The 18,729-nt window shown below is 61.0% G+C and overlaps 1 protein-coding gene across 15 annotated transcripts in view; it reads left to right on the top strand.

Moving 5' to 3' along the window:
• MYO18A (myosin XVIIIA) overlaps positions 1-18,729 on the top strand; it is a 103,741-nt gene that overhangs the window by 70,353 nt on the left and 14,659 nt on the right. For all 15 annotated transcript variants that reach the window (XM_045571061.1, XM_045571064.1, XM_045571066.1 and 12 more), the window contains 18 exons: positions 1,157-1,266; positions 4,319-4,384; positions 8,030-8,158; positions 8,818-8,961; positions 9,273-9,362; positions 9,529-9,648; positions 9,864-9,975; positions 10,360-10,487; positions 10,811-10,965; positions 12,823-12,946; positions 13,036-13,236; positions 13,765-13,875; positions 14,381-14,485; positions 14,808-14,954; positions 15,346-15,459; positions 16,805-16,921; positions 17,101-17,184; positions 17,599-17,736. In XM_045571061.1, coding sequence (XP_045427017.1) covers positions 1,157-1,266; positions 4,319-4,384; positions 8,030-8,158; positions 8,818-8,961; positions 9,273-9,362; positions 9,529-9,648; positions 9,864-9,975; positions 10,360-10,487; positions 10,811-10,965; positions 12,823-12,946; positions 13,036-13,236; positions 13,765-13,875; positions 14,381-14,485; positions 14,808-14,954; positions 15,346-15,459; positions 16,805-16,921; positions 17,101-17,184; positions 17,599-17,736 — 2,195 coding nt within the window. The remainder of the gene's footprint in view (positions 1-1,156; positions 1,267-4,318; positions 4,385-8,029; positions 8,159-8,817; positions 8,962-9,272; positions 9,363-9,528; positions 9,649-9,863; positions 9,976-10,359; positions 10,488-10,810; positions 10,966-12,822; positions 12,947-13,035; positions 13,237-13,764; positions 13,876-14,380; positions 14,486-14,807; positions 14,955-15,345; positions 15,460-16,804; positions 16,922-17,100; positions 17,185-17,598; positions 17,737-18,729) is intronic.

Genomic DNA, 18,729 nt, shown 5'->3' on the forward strand with positions numbered 1-18,729 from the left:
CTCCGGCTGGCCACCACCCTGACCTTGCTCCAAACTGGAAGCCATCTCACCCTTGTCCTGACCTCAAGCCCTGACCCCAAGCCAGTATGGGCACCTCTGTGAGAAGTCAGGCTCCTTAGGGAAAAAGCACCTCCAAGTCTTTTGGGTCACGTAGCCCAGGACTCAAGGTCAAGATGGGGCTAGGGAGGGAGCCCTTCCCATGTCCTGTTTCAGTAGACTGAGGAAAAGGAGTCACCCAGCAGGGGAGGTGCTGATGGGCCTGGCCCCGGGCTGCTCTCCGTTTCTCATTAAATGGCTGCCCTGCTAGATACGTGCTCGGGCCCCCATTTAAAGATCAGGAACCCGAGGCTCAGAGAGGTCTCCTGACCCATCTAAGGTCACATGATACCAGGAGCTAGGGCCAGGGTTCCACCCCCAAGCTCATGGGCTGTTTCTCTCAGCTACTTTCTAACGCCCTATTTTTTTCTCTCTCTCCTTTTTTTTTTTTTTTTTTTTAATATATTTCATTGACTTTTCACAGAGAGGAAGGGAGAGGAGAGAGACAGAGAGCCAGGAACATTGATGGAAGAGAGACATCGACCAGCTGCCTCTTGCACACACCCCTTCCGGGGATGTGCCCGCAACCAATGTACATGCCCCTGACCAGAATCGAACCTGGTACCCTCCAGTCCGCAGACTGACACTCTGTCCACCGAGCCAAACCGGTCTCGGCTCTCTCTCTCTCTCTTATTATTAAGTCCTCAACACATTGTCCTCTGGGCTAGGACAGCCGTGGACTGGAGGACAGGAGAGCATTTCAGAGGCCATCTGGCTTTTGTAGCATTCCCTCCAGGTGGTCAGCCACCCCCCCCCCCCCATGTGCACCCCTCACGGGCAGGGAACTTGCTTCCTTCTAGAAGAACCTGTTCCCCTTCTAAACCTTGTAATGCCGCTGCAGGGCAGCCCGAGAGGTCCTCTCGGCTTCCTGTCCCTCGCCCCTGCCCTCTGCCTCTCCGCTCTCTCCTTCCCTTGGCCTGCCTTCACCGCAGGCTCTCCTGCCCCTGCCGTGTCTTCCCTGCAGGGGACCCTCCCGCCAGTGCCCGGCGCCGTGGCTGTGGGAGTGTGTGGGAGCAGGGGAGGTGCTGATGGGCCTGGCCCCGGGCTGCTCTCCCTCCAGGTTACCCCGACCACATGGTGTTTTCTGAGTTCCGCCGCCGCTTTGACGTCCTGGCCCCACACCTGACCAAGAAACACGGGCGCAACTACATCGTCGTGGACGAAAGACGGGTAGGTCTGGGCCCCAAAGCTCCCCTCCTCCTCCCCAACCCCCTTTCCTCAGCTCAGAGCCCTCTGAGTAGCTGCCCTTCCTTCCCTGGAGAGAGCTGGTCTGGCCCTTGCTCAGGCTCCTGGTTTGGGCCCTCCAGGAGGAGGACAGGGCCAGGGGGCAGCCAGACTGTGTCAGGAGGGAGGAGGGAGCCTGGGGAACGGACTGCAGGAACCGGAGGCCCTGGGTGGGGTGTCTGCTGACAGTCCTTCAAGAACCTCCGGGTGCAGGTGAGAGCTCATGCTTGGGTGTGCCGCTGGTAGTCCCTGGGCCCCCAGCCTTGACCTCCACGTGGGACTAGTTCCTGTAGGGGAAGCTGTGCCCTGGTGAGCCTCAGGCCTCTGGGGCCCCTTGTCCTGCCGGGCTGGTGATTTCCGCCAATGGGGATGTCATTCTAAGCTGACATTCTAAGCTGTCGCCTTGACCCCAGAGGCAGCTCCTGGGAGAGACAAAGGGCTCCTCCCAAGCAGAGGAATCCTCCCTCCCTGTGCTCTGCCCTGGGGCACCCTGCCTGGCTCTGAGAGCATCCTCCCTCAGGCTGGCTTCCCTAAGAGGGTGGGTGCTCTACAGAAGGGGCAGGAAGCCCCCTCCCCCTTATCCTGAGTCACACACAGACCCACATTCATGGAGACCCCATAACCTTCTCGCATCCAAGACCGGCCAGGGGCCCTCCGCAGACCTGGTGTGAATGTAGGCGACCTGCCCCACAGCCCCTTCCCTCCAACGCTTCGCCTTCATTCCAGCCTCCCACTCACGGCCACGGCCACGGCCACGGCCACGCCTGGCCGGCCTGGAACTGCTTCGCCTCTGGAATCCCAGCGTGGCCTTCTCTGGCTTCAGCCTCCCTCCTGTGCGCCTCCCCCTGCTCTGTCCATGGAGACCTCTCCTGTCTGGATCCCACCGCGGTTTCTCTACTCCGTCCGTTCCGCCTCTCTTTACTTCCTTTTCCGCTCAGCCTCACACCCTCTGGCCGCAGCCTTCATTCCCATCCTCAGCTCTTCTGAGCCTCCCCTGGCACCTGCCCTGCCCACCCCCACCCCGAAGGGGCAGCCAGTGGCATCCACCCGCCTCCGTTTAGCGCTGCCAAGTTGCCGTGGGAGAGAAGGAGACAACCATGTGGACTTGAATTCCTACAGCTTCATGGTCTCCAGCCCCGACTGGGCCCTGGGGTGGCCTGGCAAGTTTTCCATGTGCCCCATCCTGGCCTGGGCCCGATGCTAAGCTCCTTCCCTGACACTCCATCCTCCACATTTCTCCACTAATCCTCTCCGGCCCTGCTTGCCCAGGTCTCCTGACCAGCCGTTGACCTTGCCTCTCAATGCTAATAAAATCGAGGCTCCAACTTCCTCCTCCGTCTTCTGTGCACTGCTCTTCCGGTGCCTCCTTCCTCCTGTCTGGGTGGGAGAAGCATCCCTCCCTCGTCCAATAACATTCCCTGTGGTCTCCCTGGAGACCTGCCCCCTCGGTGGTAACTCTCCTCGCCTGTTCCTTCGGCCTTTCTTCTGCTGGCTCTTCCATCCATGGAGAAACCTCCCACAGACATTGTGGTCAGAAAGGAGACTTCTGTTAACTCTCTCATGCCGACCGTTGTCTGTCTCCTGCCTGCCCTCTTCCTTCAACACTTCCTCTCCTCGTGTGTCCTCCCACCCCACCGCCCTTCCTTCCTCCACCCACAGCTGCCAGTTCCCATCCCTGACACCCTGGGACCCATCTCCTTGTCTCCTCCTGCCCTTCATGTTTCCAGAGCTCACGGGCCCCTTTCTGTGCTTCCCCACAACACGTGACTCCGTGGACAACTCTGTTCTTTTTGAAGATCTCTGCTCAGCCCACCCCTGGCTTGCCCTCGTCTCTCTGTTCTGTCCTTCTCAGAACTTATGAGCTTCCCTGCTTCCACTTGCCCCCGAAATAAAGGTCTCCCTCTTCTTTGAGACTCTCTCCTTGGCCCTGTGTGTTTTCTCTCCTGCATCCTCTTCCAGGGCAACCTAATTCACACTTTGATGACCACAGATGTATTGATGACTCTCAAATCAATAGTTCTAGCCCAGGCCTCTCTCCTCAACTCCAGACGTGCGTTTTTATTCAGCTTATTTCTGGACTTCTCTACAGGTGTGACCTATAGCACCTCACACTCAGCTTATTCACACCAAACTGGTGAGACTGCCTCCAAAACCCACTCTTTCTCTTGTATTCTCTCCCGTAGAAAATGACACCGTGGTCTGTTTAGTTACATAAGTCAGAAAGAAACTTCAGTGTGTCCCTAGGTTCCCTCCTCTCCTCTGCCCATCCCCATACCTGGCAGGCTCTATCTCCTTAACATCTCCTGCAAACCCCCCCCCCACCCCTGCACCACCACCCCCCACCCCCGCCCTGGCCCTTTAGGTCAGGCTCTTTGTAACCTCCTCTCCTGTAGATTATTGCAGTAACTGCCTAAGGGGGTTTCCATTCATCCTCTGCCCTTTTACCAGTGATATCTCCTTAGAATGCAAATCAGATCATGTCTTTACTGAGAGAACCCTCCAGGACCTCTCAGATCACACAGATTCCAAGCATTTTGGCTACTGCCCTGATTGTACCCTAACTGCTCCCACTTCACTCCAAACCAGACTATTTTTCTCAGCACATTCTCTTGTCTTCTGCTCCGGGCCTTTGCTCATGCTAGTCTCTCTGGCTGAAATGCCCTCCCCCCTATTTTGTCTGGCTAATTCTTTTTATCTAAAGACTCAGTGCAATCCACACCTCCTCCAGGAAGCCTTCCAGGATCCCCTTGGCTGGCGTTGATGCCTCCTCCTCTATGTACGTCACTAATTCACTTGTCTCACAACACCCAAAAGATCGCTTATATCCTTCTATTCCCAGAATCTACCAAATGCCTGACCCTGTGGAAGCCACCGAAAGTGGTTGGTGCACAAATAAGGGACTGAGTGGAAGACAGGGAAGGACTGAGTGACTGGGCGGAGCCCTCTGTGGATGGGGAGTCCCTGGGTGGGCTCATGACAGAGACCTCTCTCTCTGCAGGCGGTGGAGGAGCTGCTGGAGTCCTTGGACCTGGAGAAGAGCAGCTGCTGCATGGGCCTGAGCCGGGTGAGCTGTCCCCACAGGAAAGCAGTCGGGCCTCACTCTCTGGTCAACCCTGTCCACATGGCTGGCCCTCCCCCACTGCCCTCCCTGCTCCGTCTTACTCCAGGAGCCTCCTGGTGCCCCTTCTGCATCTTGCCCCCCCCCGAGTTCCCCTTCTGCATCTTGCCCCCCCGAGACCCCTTGTCCACCACCCCAGCCACTCTGGGGCCGCCCTTCCTCTCAAGCTGCCCTTGTTAGGGCGAGGGGCCAGGAATTTCGAGATTCCAGCTGCAGCAAACCTGATGTTCCTCCCTCTGAGTAACTGGCTTGTTTGGCGCCGTGAACACCTCGTGATGTCAGCAGGGAGTGGGTTGGAGAGTGGCCCTGAACTCGCCCTGGGACCCGGTGTGGGGAGTGGGGAGGCCGGAGGGAGGAGGGCTAGAAGGATCAGGAAGGCAGCAGGCAGAGCACTCCGGAGGGCAGACCCCCCTTTGGCAGGTCCTTGGGGGCTGCCAGGGTCCCAGGAGGGCGAGCAGGACATGGAAAAGCTGTGCTGCCGCCACCTGCCCACGGGCCGGATTCCTCACCTGAATGGAACGTGGCCCATAAAAGGCAGGCACGCCCGGCCCTGGGTGCCAGTCTGCCGCATCGCCACACAAGAGGGTCAGCTGAGCATTCCTCCCATGCGCCAGGGAGCCCTGCAGGCCACTCTTTCCCGCGACTGGGAGGCTTGACCAGCAGCGTCCACGTATGTGCTCAAGGGCTGCGGCGGGAGGGAGAGCAGCTGGGAGCCAGACGGAAGGTTCTGGGCCTGTGCACTCGTCAGCACACAGGGAGGAACTCCGGTCCCAGGGCCTCACGGAGAGAGCGAGGTGGAAGGGGATGCTCCAGAAACAGCTTACGTGTGGTCTGTCCACGCTGTTCTCTCCGTTCTGCACGCTGAGCCACGCTCTTGGTTCCTCCTGCCCCCTCCCTCCCTGGGAATCCCTCTCCAGTCCCCTCGCTGTGTCTTCGTCTCTGCTGTCCTTGGCGTCCCCTCGGGCCCTGCCGTCCCTGCTGGTCTCCATTCCTTCGTTTCTGGTTCTGTTGTTCTAGTTCTTTCCTGGGCCTCTGTGTCTTCTGCATCCCGCCCTCGTTCCGTGTCATTTTTCTGGCTTTGATTTCTGCTGTCTGGCTTGCCTCCTCCCCCTCCTCATCCCCGGCTGTCTCTCAGCTGGGGCTGCCGGCTCAGCTTCTTCCCTGGGTTTCATGTCAGCCTCCTGGTCTTCCCCCGGGTGGGCTCCGGCCCCTCTGGCAGGCTGAGCTGCTACTGGCTGGCACTGGGGTGGCACCTCCTCCAAGGCATGTCTTGGGCAGGGCAGGGCCTGCCCAGGCTGGTCCTCCTCCCGGCTGCCACCTCAGTCCCTCTACATCGTCCCCGTGCCCAGCTGAGGCAGTCGCACCCCAGGGGGGCAGAATTAGGGGCAGCGGCAGATGTCCGCTCACATCTGGTTTGGGAGAGAAGTTCAGGACTTCTTTTTTATATGTATATATATATATTTTTTTTTTATTTTAATTGATTTTTTACAGAGAGGAAAGGAGAGGGATAGAGAGTTAGAAACATCAATGAGAGAGAATCATCGATCAGCTGCCTCTTGCACACCCCCTACTGGGGATGTGCCCGCAACCCAGGTACATGCCCTTGACCGGAATCGAACCTGGGACCTTTCAGTCCGCAGGCTGACGCTCTATCCACTGAGCCAAACGGGTTTCGGCGAAGTTCAGGACTCCTGTGGTTAACACTGGGTGGAGAGCAAGGACCCCCGTTTGTCATATCATTTCAAAGGGGTGGGGAGGTGTCTCAGTCTGAGCCCACAGGGCCCTGAGGGTTTAGACAAGGAGTTGGGGGGGGTCTCAGACCTCTGGTTATTGTGTGTGAAATGAGTGTGGATGGCTGTGTTGGGAAGGAGACAGCCTGAGCCTTCCCCTAATACTCAGAAGGACTCCTCACCCCACAAACACACAGCTGTTCACGACAGGATCGAGGCTCCTGCCCTCGCCTCTAGCCCAGTGGTCGGCAAAATCATTCGTCCACAGAGCCAAATATCAACAGGACAACGACTGACATTTCTTTTGAGAGCCACAATTTTTAAACTTAAACTTCTCCTGACGCCACTTCTTCAACATAGACTCGCCCAGGCCGTGGTGTTTTGTGGGAGAGCCACCCTGAAGGGGCCAAAGAGCCGCCTGTGGCTGGCGAGCCGCAGTTTGCCGACCACGGGTCTAGACCATCCTTTTTCTTCTCGTGTGTGTTTCTGGGCCATTGCCTGTCCCCCACCTGGCACCTCACTGCTTCCGTCCCAGTCAGACAACTAACTGTGCGTGCGGGCCGCTGGCACAGGGGCGTGGCTAGTCCCCAGCCCCTGGGCGGGTCGGGGGCTCACACGCTGTGGGAGATCGAGGCTCAGGTGGGACTCGGGGTCCCTGGGAGATGCCGGGCGCTCGGCCCCACATGTGGGGTTGGGGAGAATGTTCCAGAAGCCTGAGCTGCCTTCCTCCGGGCGGCCTCCGGGGACTAGGTTTCCTCGGCGGCGCCAGAGGCAAAGCTCTCTCGGCAGCAAGCGGAGGCCTCTCCCCACGGGCCCCCTGGAGGGAGGCCTGGGGCTTGTGCCTCGTGGTTTTGAGTCTTTCCCCACGGAGTTCACGGCTCCTCTCTGCCCCTCAGAAGGGAACCGTGTGCGTCCTGGGCATGGTGGAGGTGGCATGTCCCTGTCCCTTTGCCCTCTCTAAGGAGACTAGAGCCTTTTCTCGCCTGACCACCTCCCCCTCTTCTTCCTCTCTCAGTAGGAAAGCACGTACCCAGCTCCAGCTCAGGGCACCCAGGAGTGAAAGGAAGGCTGGGCGTGGGGGCATCCAGCTGGGTGCTCTCACATCTGCCCTCCAGCCCCCAAACCTGTAGGACAGGTCCCTTGACTGGGCCAACCTCCGCCCACCACACCGGCTTCTTCGGCTTCTTCGGGAGATGAAACCTGGGTGTGTGGGTGGGGGTGGGGTGTTGGCACATGAAAGAAACTGAGCTGGGAGGGTCCAGAGAAGGGGCCCCCTCCCCTGCCCACCCCCTTCCTCTGCACACTGCGTTCTGGACCTCCTCCTTCTTCTTCCCCCCCCCCCCCCCCAGGACACCACCATCCGCTTCACCCGGCCTCAGGCAGCTGGATGCCAAAGGCAGCTGGAGCGTGCGGTTGGGCCCTGCGGTGGGCGGTGGGTGGGCACAGGGGGCGTGGGGCGTGGGCAGTGTTGCTGGCAGTGCTGGGGAGAGAGCCGCCCTTGTCGATGTGGCTGAGGGGTGTCCTCTCCCCATTTGACCAGCGGTGCTGCTTTTCCTTCTCATCCCTACACCTTCCTCCGACTCCACCTCGTTTCATCTCTCTTTGAAGTTAGATTTCCCACCTACGCCTCCCCTCCCAAAACTTCCCGCCCCTCTCCCCTCCCCCCCCCCCCCCCCGCCGGCCCTCCCCTCTCCGCTCCCCTCCTGTCTCGGACACTTGGGTTCTCAGGCTCTTCCCAGGCCCGGGGTCGCGCGGGGAGGCCCCCCGGCTGGTTTCCTGTGCCTGCTCCTCCCGGTTTCCTCGGTTTCCTCGCTGGGCCACCCCACCCGGCTCCTGCCTTCACCCGCCTGCTTCTCCGCAGGTGTTCTTCCGGGCGGGCACCTTGGCACGGCTGGAGGAGCAACGGGACGAGCAGACCAGCAGGAACCTGACCCTGTTCCAGGCGGCCTGCAGGGGCTACCTGGCCCGGCAGCACTTCAAGAAGAAAAAGGTGCCGCTGCCCAGCCCCGCGGGCAGAGCGGAGTTCCTGGGATGGGGTGGGGTGGGGGGCTGCAGGGAACGTGGAGGGGCAGGAGGCTGGTCTGGGGGCTGTGAGCTGTTGTACCTGGGGGAGAAGATGGAGGGGCCTCCGGGGGCCGCCATGCCCTGGGCCAGGCTGGGGAACGGGGCCGTCCCTCAGTGCCGGCGAGAGTGCTGGTGTGCTCCGTGCTGAGACCATGTGGCCTGGCCCACGAGTTACAGGGTGGGGTGGGGGCCCGGGGCCCAGACAGAGGTGGGCTGAGGACCCCGGGCTCCTCCATGAAGATTAAGGAGCTGTGTCAGCGGCTCCTTTTCTTATTAGCAAGTCCATAAAACAGCCAGCGCCGCCTCCTCTGTGTTTCAGCAAGATTAGGTTTTATAGCGTTTGCAGGCCAGGGTGCTGGAAATGATCAGGCGGCAAATAAAGCAAATGGAACGGTTCCTAATGATGGCGGAGGGGCCGGAGCCCAGGGCCGTGCTCCCAGGGCCGGTCTCTGAGGGACACGGGAGGCGGGCAGCAGAGGGAGTTTGGACGCCGGGGCAGGTGGCCAGAGGAGCAGCGCCGTGGGGAGGATCCCGCTGGGCCTGGTGCTGAGAGCCCCACTGCGCGCCACCCCTGCCCCATCTTAGATCCAGGACCTGGCCATCCGCTGTGTGCAGAAGAACATCAAGAAGAACAAAGGGGTGAAGGACTGGCCCTGGTGGAAGCTCTTCACCACCGTGCGGCCCCTCATCGAGGTGCAGCTGTCCGAGGAGCAGATCCGGAGCAAAGACGTACGTAATGGCCCCGGGGGGGGGGGGGGGGGCGGGGGAAGCCCTGTTCGTCCACACGGGCAAGAGTCTGGCCAGCTTTTCTTGGGCTCCCAAGTGCTTCTTCCCGAGAGCTGGTGACCTCCAGTCTGCCCGTCACACAGAAGGCCTCCCCTGGGCTGCTGGCTGAGGATAAAACCTCGGGCAGTGGCTTCCCGTGTCCTTGTGTCCTGGCCCCAAGCTTTACCGGCTTTGTTCACCCCAGGGGTGCGGATCCGGGGCCCTCACCTCTCGCAGCGCCTCTGGCTCACTTTGCACTCCTCGCTGCCCCCTAGGAGGAGATCCAGCAGCTGCGGGGCAAGCTCGAGAAAGTGGAGAAGGAGCGGAATGAGCTGCGTCTCAACAGTGACCGGCTGGAGACCCGGGTGAGTGACTCCCAGCACCAGACAAGCTGGCTCTCCGCCACAGGGAGGCTGGGCCTAGGAGGCCTCCCCTTCCCACCCCACCCCCACCCCCCCACTCCCCAGCGTTCCGGCTGAATGAGGCAGGCAGTTCAACTGGTAACTGGTGGCATCTCCCCCCCGCCCCCAGATCTCAGAGCTGACATCGGAGCTGACAGATGAGCGTAACACGGGAGAGTCCGCCTCCCAGCTGCTGGACGCGGAGACCGCCGAGAGGCTCCGAGCGGAGAAGGAGAAGAAGGAGCTGCAGGTGAGGGCAGGGCCGGGGTGAAGACAGCCATGCTGGCGGCTGCCGCACTCTAGTGCCCATCTGCCTCCCCCCAAGGACGGGTGGCATCGCTGCCACTAGCCCGGCACCTCTGTCTGCCCTGGGTAAGCGTGTGCCCGGGGCCTGTGTGGTTCAGCGACGTGGGGGGTACTGAGTGAGGGACGGAACAGCACACCTCCTCACCCCCTCTCCCGCAGACCCAGTACGATGCACTGAAGAAGCAAATGGAGGTGATGGAGGTGGAGGTGATGGAGGCCCGCCTTATCCGGGCGGCCGAGATCAACGGGGAAGTGGACGACGACGATGCAGGTGGGTCTGGGGCTGCAGCGGCTCTGAGGGGCAGCTCTGATGCCCACCCCTGGGTAACCACACCCCTTGTCCAGGCAGGTCCCTTTGTAGAGTGCTGGGATAAGGCTGTGTGACGTCAATGGGCAGTACAGGTGCCAATCAGTGCAGGGGATTATGGTGGAGGGCCGTGATAGCCATGGTCATGACCGCGTTTGAGGGCCAGGGTCTGGCCGTCCCAGCGATTGGCTCCTTCCACCTTGGGACGAGGCCATCACTCCAGAGACATGTCTGAGTCCCTCTGGCTGACTCCACCTGCTGCCCCTCCCGGCCCCATTCTTCTTCCCCCGTACCCTTTCTTGGGGACTCTCAGAAGCTCAGGCCTCCCTGTCTGGCCCCGCCCCCCAGGAGGCGAGTGGCGCCTGAAGTATGAGCGGGCTGTGCGGGAGGTGGACTTCACCAAGAAGCGGCTCCAGCAGGAGTTCGAGGACAAGCTGGAGGTGGAGCAGCAGAACAAGAGGCAGCTGGAGAGGCGGGTGAGTCTGCCCGAGGCAGTGGAGGCCTGGGCCTGGGAGGGCAGGGAGGGCTCGGTCCCCCATGCTGGCCCAGGCAAGGGCCAGGGGCGGGCCAACCCTGGGAGCAGCAGGAGAGGATTGGCGTGCTCGCCTCTCAGGGCGGGGACCCCCCAAGGGCAAACCCAAGTTGTTCAAGTGTCTTCGTTTCCTGAACGTCCCTGACTCCTTCCCTTCTCTCTGGTTTCCCCTTCACTTCTCCGTCTCCTCCTCCTCCTCCTCACCTTCTCCAACACATCCGTCCGGGCCTCTCCATGGCCGATGACCCTGCACCATCCGGGCCCCAGCTCGGGGATCTGCAGGCCGACAGTGAGGAGAGCCAGCGGGCCCTGCAGCAGCTCAAGAAGAAGTGCCAGCGGCTGACGGCCGAGCTGCAGGACACCAAGCTGCACCTGGAGGGCCAGCAGGTCCGCAACCACGAGCTGGAGAAGAAGCAGAGGAGGTGGGTGGGTCCCCGGCACCGGGCTCAGAGGACCTTCCAGACCAGCCTGGACGGGCCTCGCTGCCTCTCCCTCCAGGGAGGGAAGAGAGAAGGGCCTGGGTTTGGCCAGGGGCCTCGCCTGCATGGTCACACTCGCCCGGAACGTGAATGCTCACACTCGCCCTGACCTCTGAGAAGCCCTCAGCCCACATCCCATCGAAGGCCTGCTCAGGCCTGTGCTCTCGGACATGCTCCCCCAGAGTCCTGTCGCCCTGCCCGGGCCCCGCAAGGACAGACGGACGGGCACCAGCCAGGCCCCCTGCAGGGACCACTCCTCCGGGGCCCTGCCCTCGTGCCCACCACCCCGCTCCCCAGCTCTCCCTTGCCTCCGCTCCACAATCACACTCCCCTGACTAATGTCATTAAACGACCGTGCCACTTCCATCTCATTATGGTAATGGCCCAGGGAGGGGGGCAGCCCTCACAGGAGAAAATCCAATCTAAATTAATTTCCCTGGCTGGGATGGGAACGGGCCGCCTTTACTAGCAATGCCGAGGAACCCACACCCCCTGGGCACAGCGGGGCACCACGAGTTGCCCTGGAAGTGAGAGCTACAGAGCCCCAGGGACCCCAGTTTCCCTCGTCCTCCTGGCTGGGCTGCTGCTTTGTGGAGAGGGCGAGGAGACAAGGTCTTACACGTCTCCCTCCCAGCACCCTGACTCTGCTTCCCTAGTTCTTATCCCTTTTACCTAGCGGCGGGCACCCTTCGCGGGAACCCCCCTCTGAGCCCCCCGATGGCAGTGCCAGTGGGGCCTTGCTGCACTCCCCACTGGGCAACTTATTAGGTTTCTGCTGCCTGGAGTTTTCTTCCTTTTTTTTTTTTTTTTTTTTTTTTTTTTTGATACAGTTGTTGGGGTAGGAGGAGCTATTCCGTTTTCGACAGGAACCTGATTAGCTATTCAGGGAAGGTGCTAAGAGGAATTTTAGTCATTTGCTTCTTAGTTAAAGTCACTGGGCAGGAAACGGAAGGCTGGGGCGTGGAGGTGTGAGGAAAGAGGCCCCCAACCGTGGATGCGCGCTCACCCACCGAAGCCTGGGGCCGGTGGGGCCAGTGGCACTGCTGGCCTCCAGCCCCGAGTGGGGTGTCCTGGTGGAGACAGGCACACCGCTGGGGCGGGGGCGCCTGGCGAGAGGCTAGTGGCAGAGAAGTGGGGGCAGGAGCCAAACTGAACTGCAGAAAGAGTTAGACGAGGCAGCGGGATGTCCATTTCTGCCCACCTTGATCCCCTCTCTGCCCTCACCCGGGGCCCTCACTCTTTTTTTTTTTTTTTTTTTTTAATATATTTTATTGATTTTTTACAGAGAAAAGAGAAGGATAGGGAGTTAGAAACATCAATGAGAGAGAAACACCAATCAGCTGCCTCCTGCACACCCCCCTCTGGGGATGTGCCCGCAACCAAGGTACATGCCCTTGACCGGAATCGAACCTGGGACCTTCCAGTCCTCAGGCCGACACTCGATCCACTGAGCCAAACCGGTTTCGGCAGGCCCTCACTCTTATCTGTTGAAATGAAATGGGATGTTCTCTGCCCTGTAACCGTCCGTGGGTCCTCGTAGGAACCCCCGGTGAAATGCTCCTTGGACCAGCTGGATGAAATGGCTCCCCACCCCACCAATCCCAGACCAGGTCCCTGAGCAGGGCCTTGACGGCCTGCCCCCCGAAATGTCACCTCCCCCCGCCGTAGTTCAGGCGGCAGGGGCACCCCCTCCGCTTGTATCCCGTCTGTCCCTGCGGCATCCTCTCCCGGCAGCCTCTGGGTGCTGAGACCAGACCGTTCCCTGGTCTGACGGGGCCGCTCTGCCGTGCCCCCTCACAGGTTTGACAGCGAGCTCTCGCAGGCACACGAGGAGGCTCAGCGGGAGAAGCTGCAGCGGGAGAAGCTGCAGCGGGAGAAGGACATGCTCCTCGCCGAGGCTTTCAGCCTGAAGCAGCAGCTGGAGGTGCGTTGGGCCGCCTGCCACCCTCACCCCGTCCCCTTCGCAGGCCTGGGGTTGGCCCAGGACCCGCCTCAGCTTCTCTTTTGCTCTAGGAAAAAGACATGGACATTGCAGGGTTCACACAGAAGGTCGTCTCCCTGGAGGCTGAGCTCCAGGACATCTCCTCCCAAGAGTCCAAGGATGAAGCCTCTCTGGCCAAGGTCAAGAAGCAGCTCCGGGACCTGGAGGCCAAGGTCAAGGACCAGGAAGAGGAGCTGGATGAGCAGGCGGGGACCATCCAGATGCTGGAACAGGTGCTGGGAGGCTTGGCGGAGGGAGGCACCACAGTCCCCACAGCTCGCCTGAGGCCTGGGCAGAGGAGGGCAAGATCTCAGACTCAGTCATTCGTTCCCTGATCCACCAAGTGTTGAGTGAGCTGACCATAGTGTGAAGATAACTAAGCTTCCGTAGTGCTTTCCACAAGAGCATGCCTTGGTTGAGCTCCAGTGGGAAGGGGTGAAGGGTGCACGGCACCCATGCTGGCTGCCACTGAGCCACCGTATCAGCTAAGCCTGGAGGCCAGTGGAAAAGCTTCAGGGTGGCGCCACCCCTGCAGCCTTCTCTGGGCCTGGGCTAGACCCCTAGGAGGGAGTTCAGCTTCCCCGGTAAAGCCACAGGAGCAAGGCGGGAGCAGAGCGAACTGCTGGCAGCAGTATTCCCTGCTCCTGATTCCGGAGAAAGCTGCCCATCAGGGTGCAGTGGGCAGGGGTCAGAGTGCCCTGGGGCAGAGGTCAGCGAGCTGCTGGGAAAGGAACCCAGTCTCTACGCCCGCCCACCTCCAGGCCAAGCTGCGGCTCGAGATGGAGATGGAGCGGATGAGACAGACCCACTCCAAGGAGATGGAGAGTCGGGACGAGGAGGTGGAGGAGGCCCGGCAGTCGTGTCAGAAGAAGGTAAGGCGATGGGTACCGGCCTGTGCAGTCGGCATGAACACCGGTTCCCCCATCACTGTTTCCCGGCCTTCGCCACGCCTTCTTCCACTGCCCTCCTGGGCCAGGAGTCTCCGCTCCTGACGTTGGCTGGGATGCGTGTCCTCAGGGTCTGTGGGGAAACTTGGGCCCCTGAGGGACTAGTGCTCTCTGCTTTCTCTGCTCAGCAGCAGCCCACCCTGAGCCACCCTGGGCGGCCAGCTCGCCTGGCTCTGTGGGGCCTGCCCTCTCTGGAACGAGGGCTCCCGCTCTCGCCTGGGGCCACCATCATGTGCTGCCACACACCCCCCTCCCTCCTCGGCTGCTGTGAGACCCTAGGAACCTCACGTGCAGGGTCTGACCCCTCTGGGGTCACTCCTGCTCAGCCCTGCCCACTGTTTCCCGGGGGGTGGGAGGAGTCAGGAGGAAAGGGGACTGCCTGGCCCCAGACACTGGGGACTGACAGGGCCCTGTTCCCGCGGTTCTCCAGTTAAAACAAATGGAGGTGCAGCTGGAGGAGGAATATGAGGACAAGCAGAAGGTGCTGCGAGAGAAGCGGGAACTGGAGGGCAAGCTCACCACGCTCAGCGACCAGGTGAGTGCGGGACTGCCGGCTGGGGCGCGGCCAACCGCCTGCCCCATCCAGACTTAGGGATGGGACTCTGGCCAGGGGTCGGAGTGCCATGGGCAGAGGTCAGAGGTCTGGGAACGTGAAAGGCGGTGCTGGGATCTGTGGAGCCCACTGCCATCAGAAGGGGGGTGATCGTCAGACATTGCCCACCCAGGCTTTTCTCACTGGCCGGCGTGACCCTGGCACTCCCTCTCAGAATGAGAGCCGGGGTGCAGCGTGAGCTCAGGGAAGACAGGAGGGGGCCCTGTAGTAGAGCCCGGAGCCTCGACGTCTGGTGCCCACCCAGGTGAGCCAGCGGGACTTCGAGTCGGAGAAGCGGCTGCGGAAAGACCTGAAGCGCACCAAGGCCCTGCTGGCGGACGCCCAGATCATGCTGGACCACCTGAAGAACAACGCGCCCAGCAAGAGGGAGATCGCCCAGCTGAAGAACCAGGTATCTGCGCCGAGGACGTGGCCCGCACTCAGGGCAGCGGGGCTTGCCCCAGTGTTCCTCCTCTCCCTCGCGCCCCTCTCAGTGGGTCTTGAGTCCTTGGGAAGGAAGGTGACAGGGAAGCGGGAGAAGCTGCTTGTAACAGCCGTCCTCCCGGGGTCTCTGCATGCCGCCCAGCGTGACCGCCAAGCCCCGGGCCGCTGGGCGTGGGCCCGGTACCCACCCTGTCATGGAAGGAGGTGCCTGTGCCCACACCACGGCGCCCTGAGGTGCACACGGAGGAGGAAAGGAGCGCGCCCGGGCTCCCTCTCCCCCGGGAGCACCCTGCAGGGCCCTCCTGGCCCCAGGGAAAGGCTGACGTCTCTCCCTGGGGCGGGGGTGGCTCTGTGTCCAGCTGGAGGAATCCGAGTTCACCTGTGCAGCCGCCGTGAAAGCACGCAAAGCAATGGAGGTGGAGATCGAAGACCTGCACCTGCAGATTGACGACATCGCCAAAGCCAAGACAGCGGTGAGGAACCGGGGGGCGCGGGCCGGGCTGAGGGAGAACAGAGCTGTGACCGCCGCTGCCTCCACTCCAAACAGGGACCCTTCCCCAGCCAGGTCCCGTCATGCCAGGACGTTCTGCAGGGAGAGAGCAGGCCTTCCTTCCCCCGGACCCCCCCATCTTCCCCGCTAACAGCAGAGGCCCGCCAGGGGGCGAGGTGAAAGGGAGCCAGCCAGGGCCCCTCTCCCTGTGCAACCACCTGCCTGTGGGAGCTTGGCCACAGGCCCCAACGCCATTAATAATAGCCGCTAATGTGGCTGAGGGATGTAAGCAGGTGCCTGGAGATTAGCAGAGGCACCGATAAGGGGACAGGATGGCTGGTTTCCCTCCCCTTCCCCCCGGCCAGCCCACTGGCAAGCCCAAGCGGCAGCTAATTAGCACTCTTATTTATTTAATGCCTCCCTTTTAACTCCCCACCTCTCCCACGGCCCATGCAAAGCTGGACGGGAATTCATTGCTGGGATGAGGCCACCAGCACTAGGGCACCATCTCCAGCAGGGAACGGGGCGGGCGGGGGGAGCTGGGCTCGGCTCCACGACCCCAGAGCTAGCCACCCGGCTACCAGTGCCAATCTTCCGGGCGTGATTTATCCCCGTGACATTTGTGCTTTTCAGCAGTTTTCAGGTGAGTAATTCAAATTCCTTAATTGTGTTAAAAAAGGCTGTTATAAAATTACCATTTTATTTAAATCCGAGTTAATAAATTTCTTGGCAGAGGCTTCCCCAGCTCCCCACAGCCCGGTAACAAGATGGATGGGGCAGGGAAGGAGCCAACGCAGTCATTTTCGTTTGGAATTACAGGCTAATAGATTCATTCATTTCCTGAAGCTGCTGTTGGCTGTCGCTTCCCCTCCCCCCACCACGAGTGGACTGGCTGTGGGGGCTGGGAGGCCAGGGAGCAGGTGGTCCCCAGGGAAATGAGAGCTTCCAGGATTTGAGGGGTCCTTCCTGGGACCTGAAGGGGGCAGAGGGCAGGAAGGGTAGGGCCTAGACGGCTAGTGCTAGGGTCCTGGGCCACTTGTTCTGGGCAGATCTTTTTTGCCTTTTTTATGAGCCTCCAAAGAGCTGCTAGGAAGCAGCTGTCATTTTTTTAGCTCGGGGTAAGCCTGAGCTGCAAAGACAGCCCTTTCCCTCATCTCCCCGGCCCCGAGCCGGACAGGCGGCTCCCTGAGGGGACTGGTCCTGGAACCCACTCCAGCAGGCAGCCCTGGCCTGTCATCCCCACGCCCCTCCCCTCAAAGGTGGCATGGGGAAGCTTTCCGACTCTCACTCAGACGGAGGCCCTCTCATCTGTCTTTGTTTCTGTCCAGCTGGAGGAGCAGCTGAGCCGCCTTCAGCGTGAGAAGAACGAGATCCAGAACCGGCTGGAGGAGGATCAGGAAGACATGAATGAGCTGATGAAGAAGCACAAGGCAGCTGTGGCTCAGGTACCCTGCCCAGGAGCGCCCACCACAGCCCGCGGCCCGGGCACTGACCTCCCCCAAGGTCCCAGGCGCATCTTGGGAGCGGTTGCAGGGCCCGCGGTCCGGGGCATGCAGAGGACGGTGGAGTGGGGTACATTCGAGGGTCGTGGAGGGTCCTGCTTCAGCACTCACTCCCTCCCCAGGCCTCCCGGGACCTGGCTCAGATGAATGACCTCCAAGCTCAGCTAGAAGAAGCCAACAAGGAGAAGCAAGAGCTGCAGGAGAAGGTGGGGATCGGGGCCCTGCCGTGGGAGAGAGAGGGCGCCCACGGGACAGCAAGCACGTCTCTCTGCCACCGGCCGTCCACGGAGCAGTGTCGAGTGCAGAGAGAGCGAGGCTCGGAGCCACGTCGCCATAGCAGACGCTTTGGCTTCAGCTGCCTCATTTCACATTTCTCTTCCCTCCCTGGTCCTCGGCGTTCTCCTCGCCCTCCAAAGGGCTCAGTCTGTGCCAGTGCTGGGCCAGGTGGGGGATGCCTCTGGCTCAGAGCCCCATTCTTCCACCTCCCCTGCCATCCCTCCCTCCTTTCCCTCCCTCCTCCCTCTGCCTTCTGGTCACCATGGTGATCTTTCCAGCCCCAGACTCTGCCCCCCTCCCTTGTGGGCTCAGTTCCTTCTTCTCCTCCTGCTTCCCACCCCCAGCTCCAGGCCCTCCAGAGCCAAGTGGAGTTCCTACAGCAGTCCATGGTGGACAAGTCCCTGGTGAGCAGACAGGAGGCGAAGATCCGAGAGCTGGAGACGCGCCTGGAGTTCGAAAGGACCCAAGTGAAGCGGCTGGAGGTGGGTGCCCACTCCTCGCGGCCCGCAGTGGCCAGGCGGCGCTGGCCAGGCGGCTGGAGCCACACGTGCTGGGCAGGGCCGGGCAGACCCGGGCATGCTCCTCAGGGCCGCTGCCAAGCTGCCAGGCCAGCTGACAGGGGCGGCGCCTGCTCCCCTGCCCGCCCGGCCTGTTCTCCGGGCACCGCGCAGCCTGCCTGCTTTACATTCTGTTTCCGTGCTTACTTTCTGCCAAGGGACCGGAGCAGCTTAGCTTTTCGTCTTCATATTTTCCTCCACCATGAGCTCCCCCCGCAGGCCCTCCGCGCTCGCTCGCTCTCCGGCAGGGTCATAAATATGCAGCGAGCGGCGCCACTTCTATGAGGCGGGAGTCTGTTCTCTCCTCTCGCGGCTCTCTCTTCCTCTCCCTTCCCTTTTTTTTTTACTCCCTTTTCCCCTCACTTCTTCCCACTCCTCGCCGCTGCTTTTTCTCCTCGCATCATTCGTCTCCGTTTCGGCCCCATTCTTCTGCTCTTGTATTTCTCTTCTCCCTAATCTCATTCCCCTTTCTTACCCTCTTCCTGTTGTTTTTTTTTTTTTCCCCCCCCCCCCCCCCATTCCTCCTCTCTCTATTTTTCATTTTCTTCCCTACTCCTTTTTCTGTTCACCTCTTTTCTTTTCTCTCTCTGTCTCTCCCTCCTTCCTCTCAACTGTAATCTCCATCAATCCTTTCTGTTCAATGTCCCGGAGCAGCATGCTCCAGCTCCCTCCGTTTCCGGCTGAGCGGGTAGGAAGAAAGAGGCAGGCAGCATTCTCCCTCCGGGTTTCCGCCCCTCTCGCCCTGTGTCTACCTTCTCGTCCTTCTCAAGCTTGTAGACACATGTCTGAGCACCCGCATTTCTCCGTGAGAACCGTGTTCACGGTGTGGCTGCTGCGGGGCACCCCTTCCACCTTCCACCAACCCCTCATCGACGGAGCAGGCTCTAGGGTGGGGATGGAAACAGTGGCCGTGGGGCT

Source organism: Pipistrellus kuhlii, unplaced genomic scaffold, assembly GCF_014108245.1.
Source record: "Pipistrellus kuhlii isolate mPipKuh1 unplaced genomic scaffold, mPipKuh1.p scaffold_m20_p_39, whole genome shotgun sequence".
NCBI lineage: Eukaryota > Metazoa > Chordata > Mammalia > Chiroptera > Vespertilionidae > Pipistrellus > Pipistrellus kuhlii.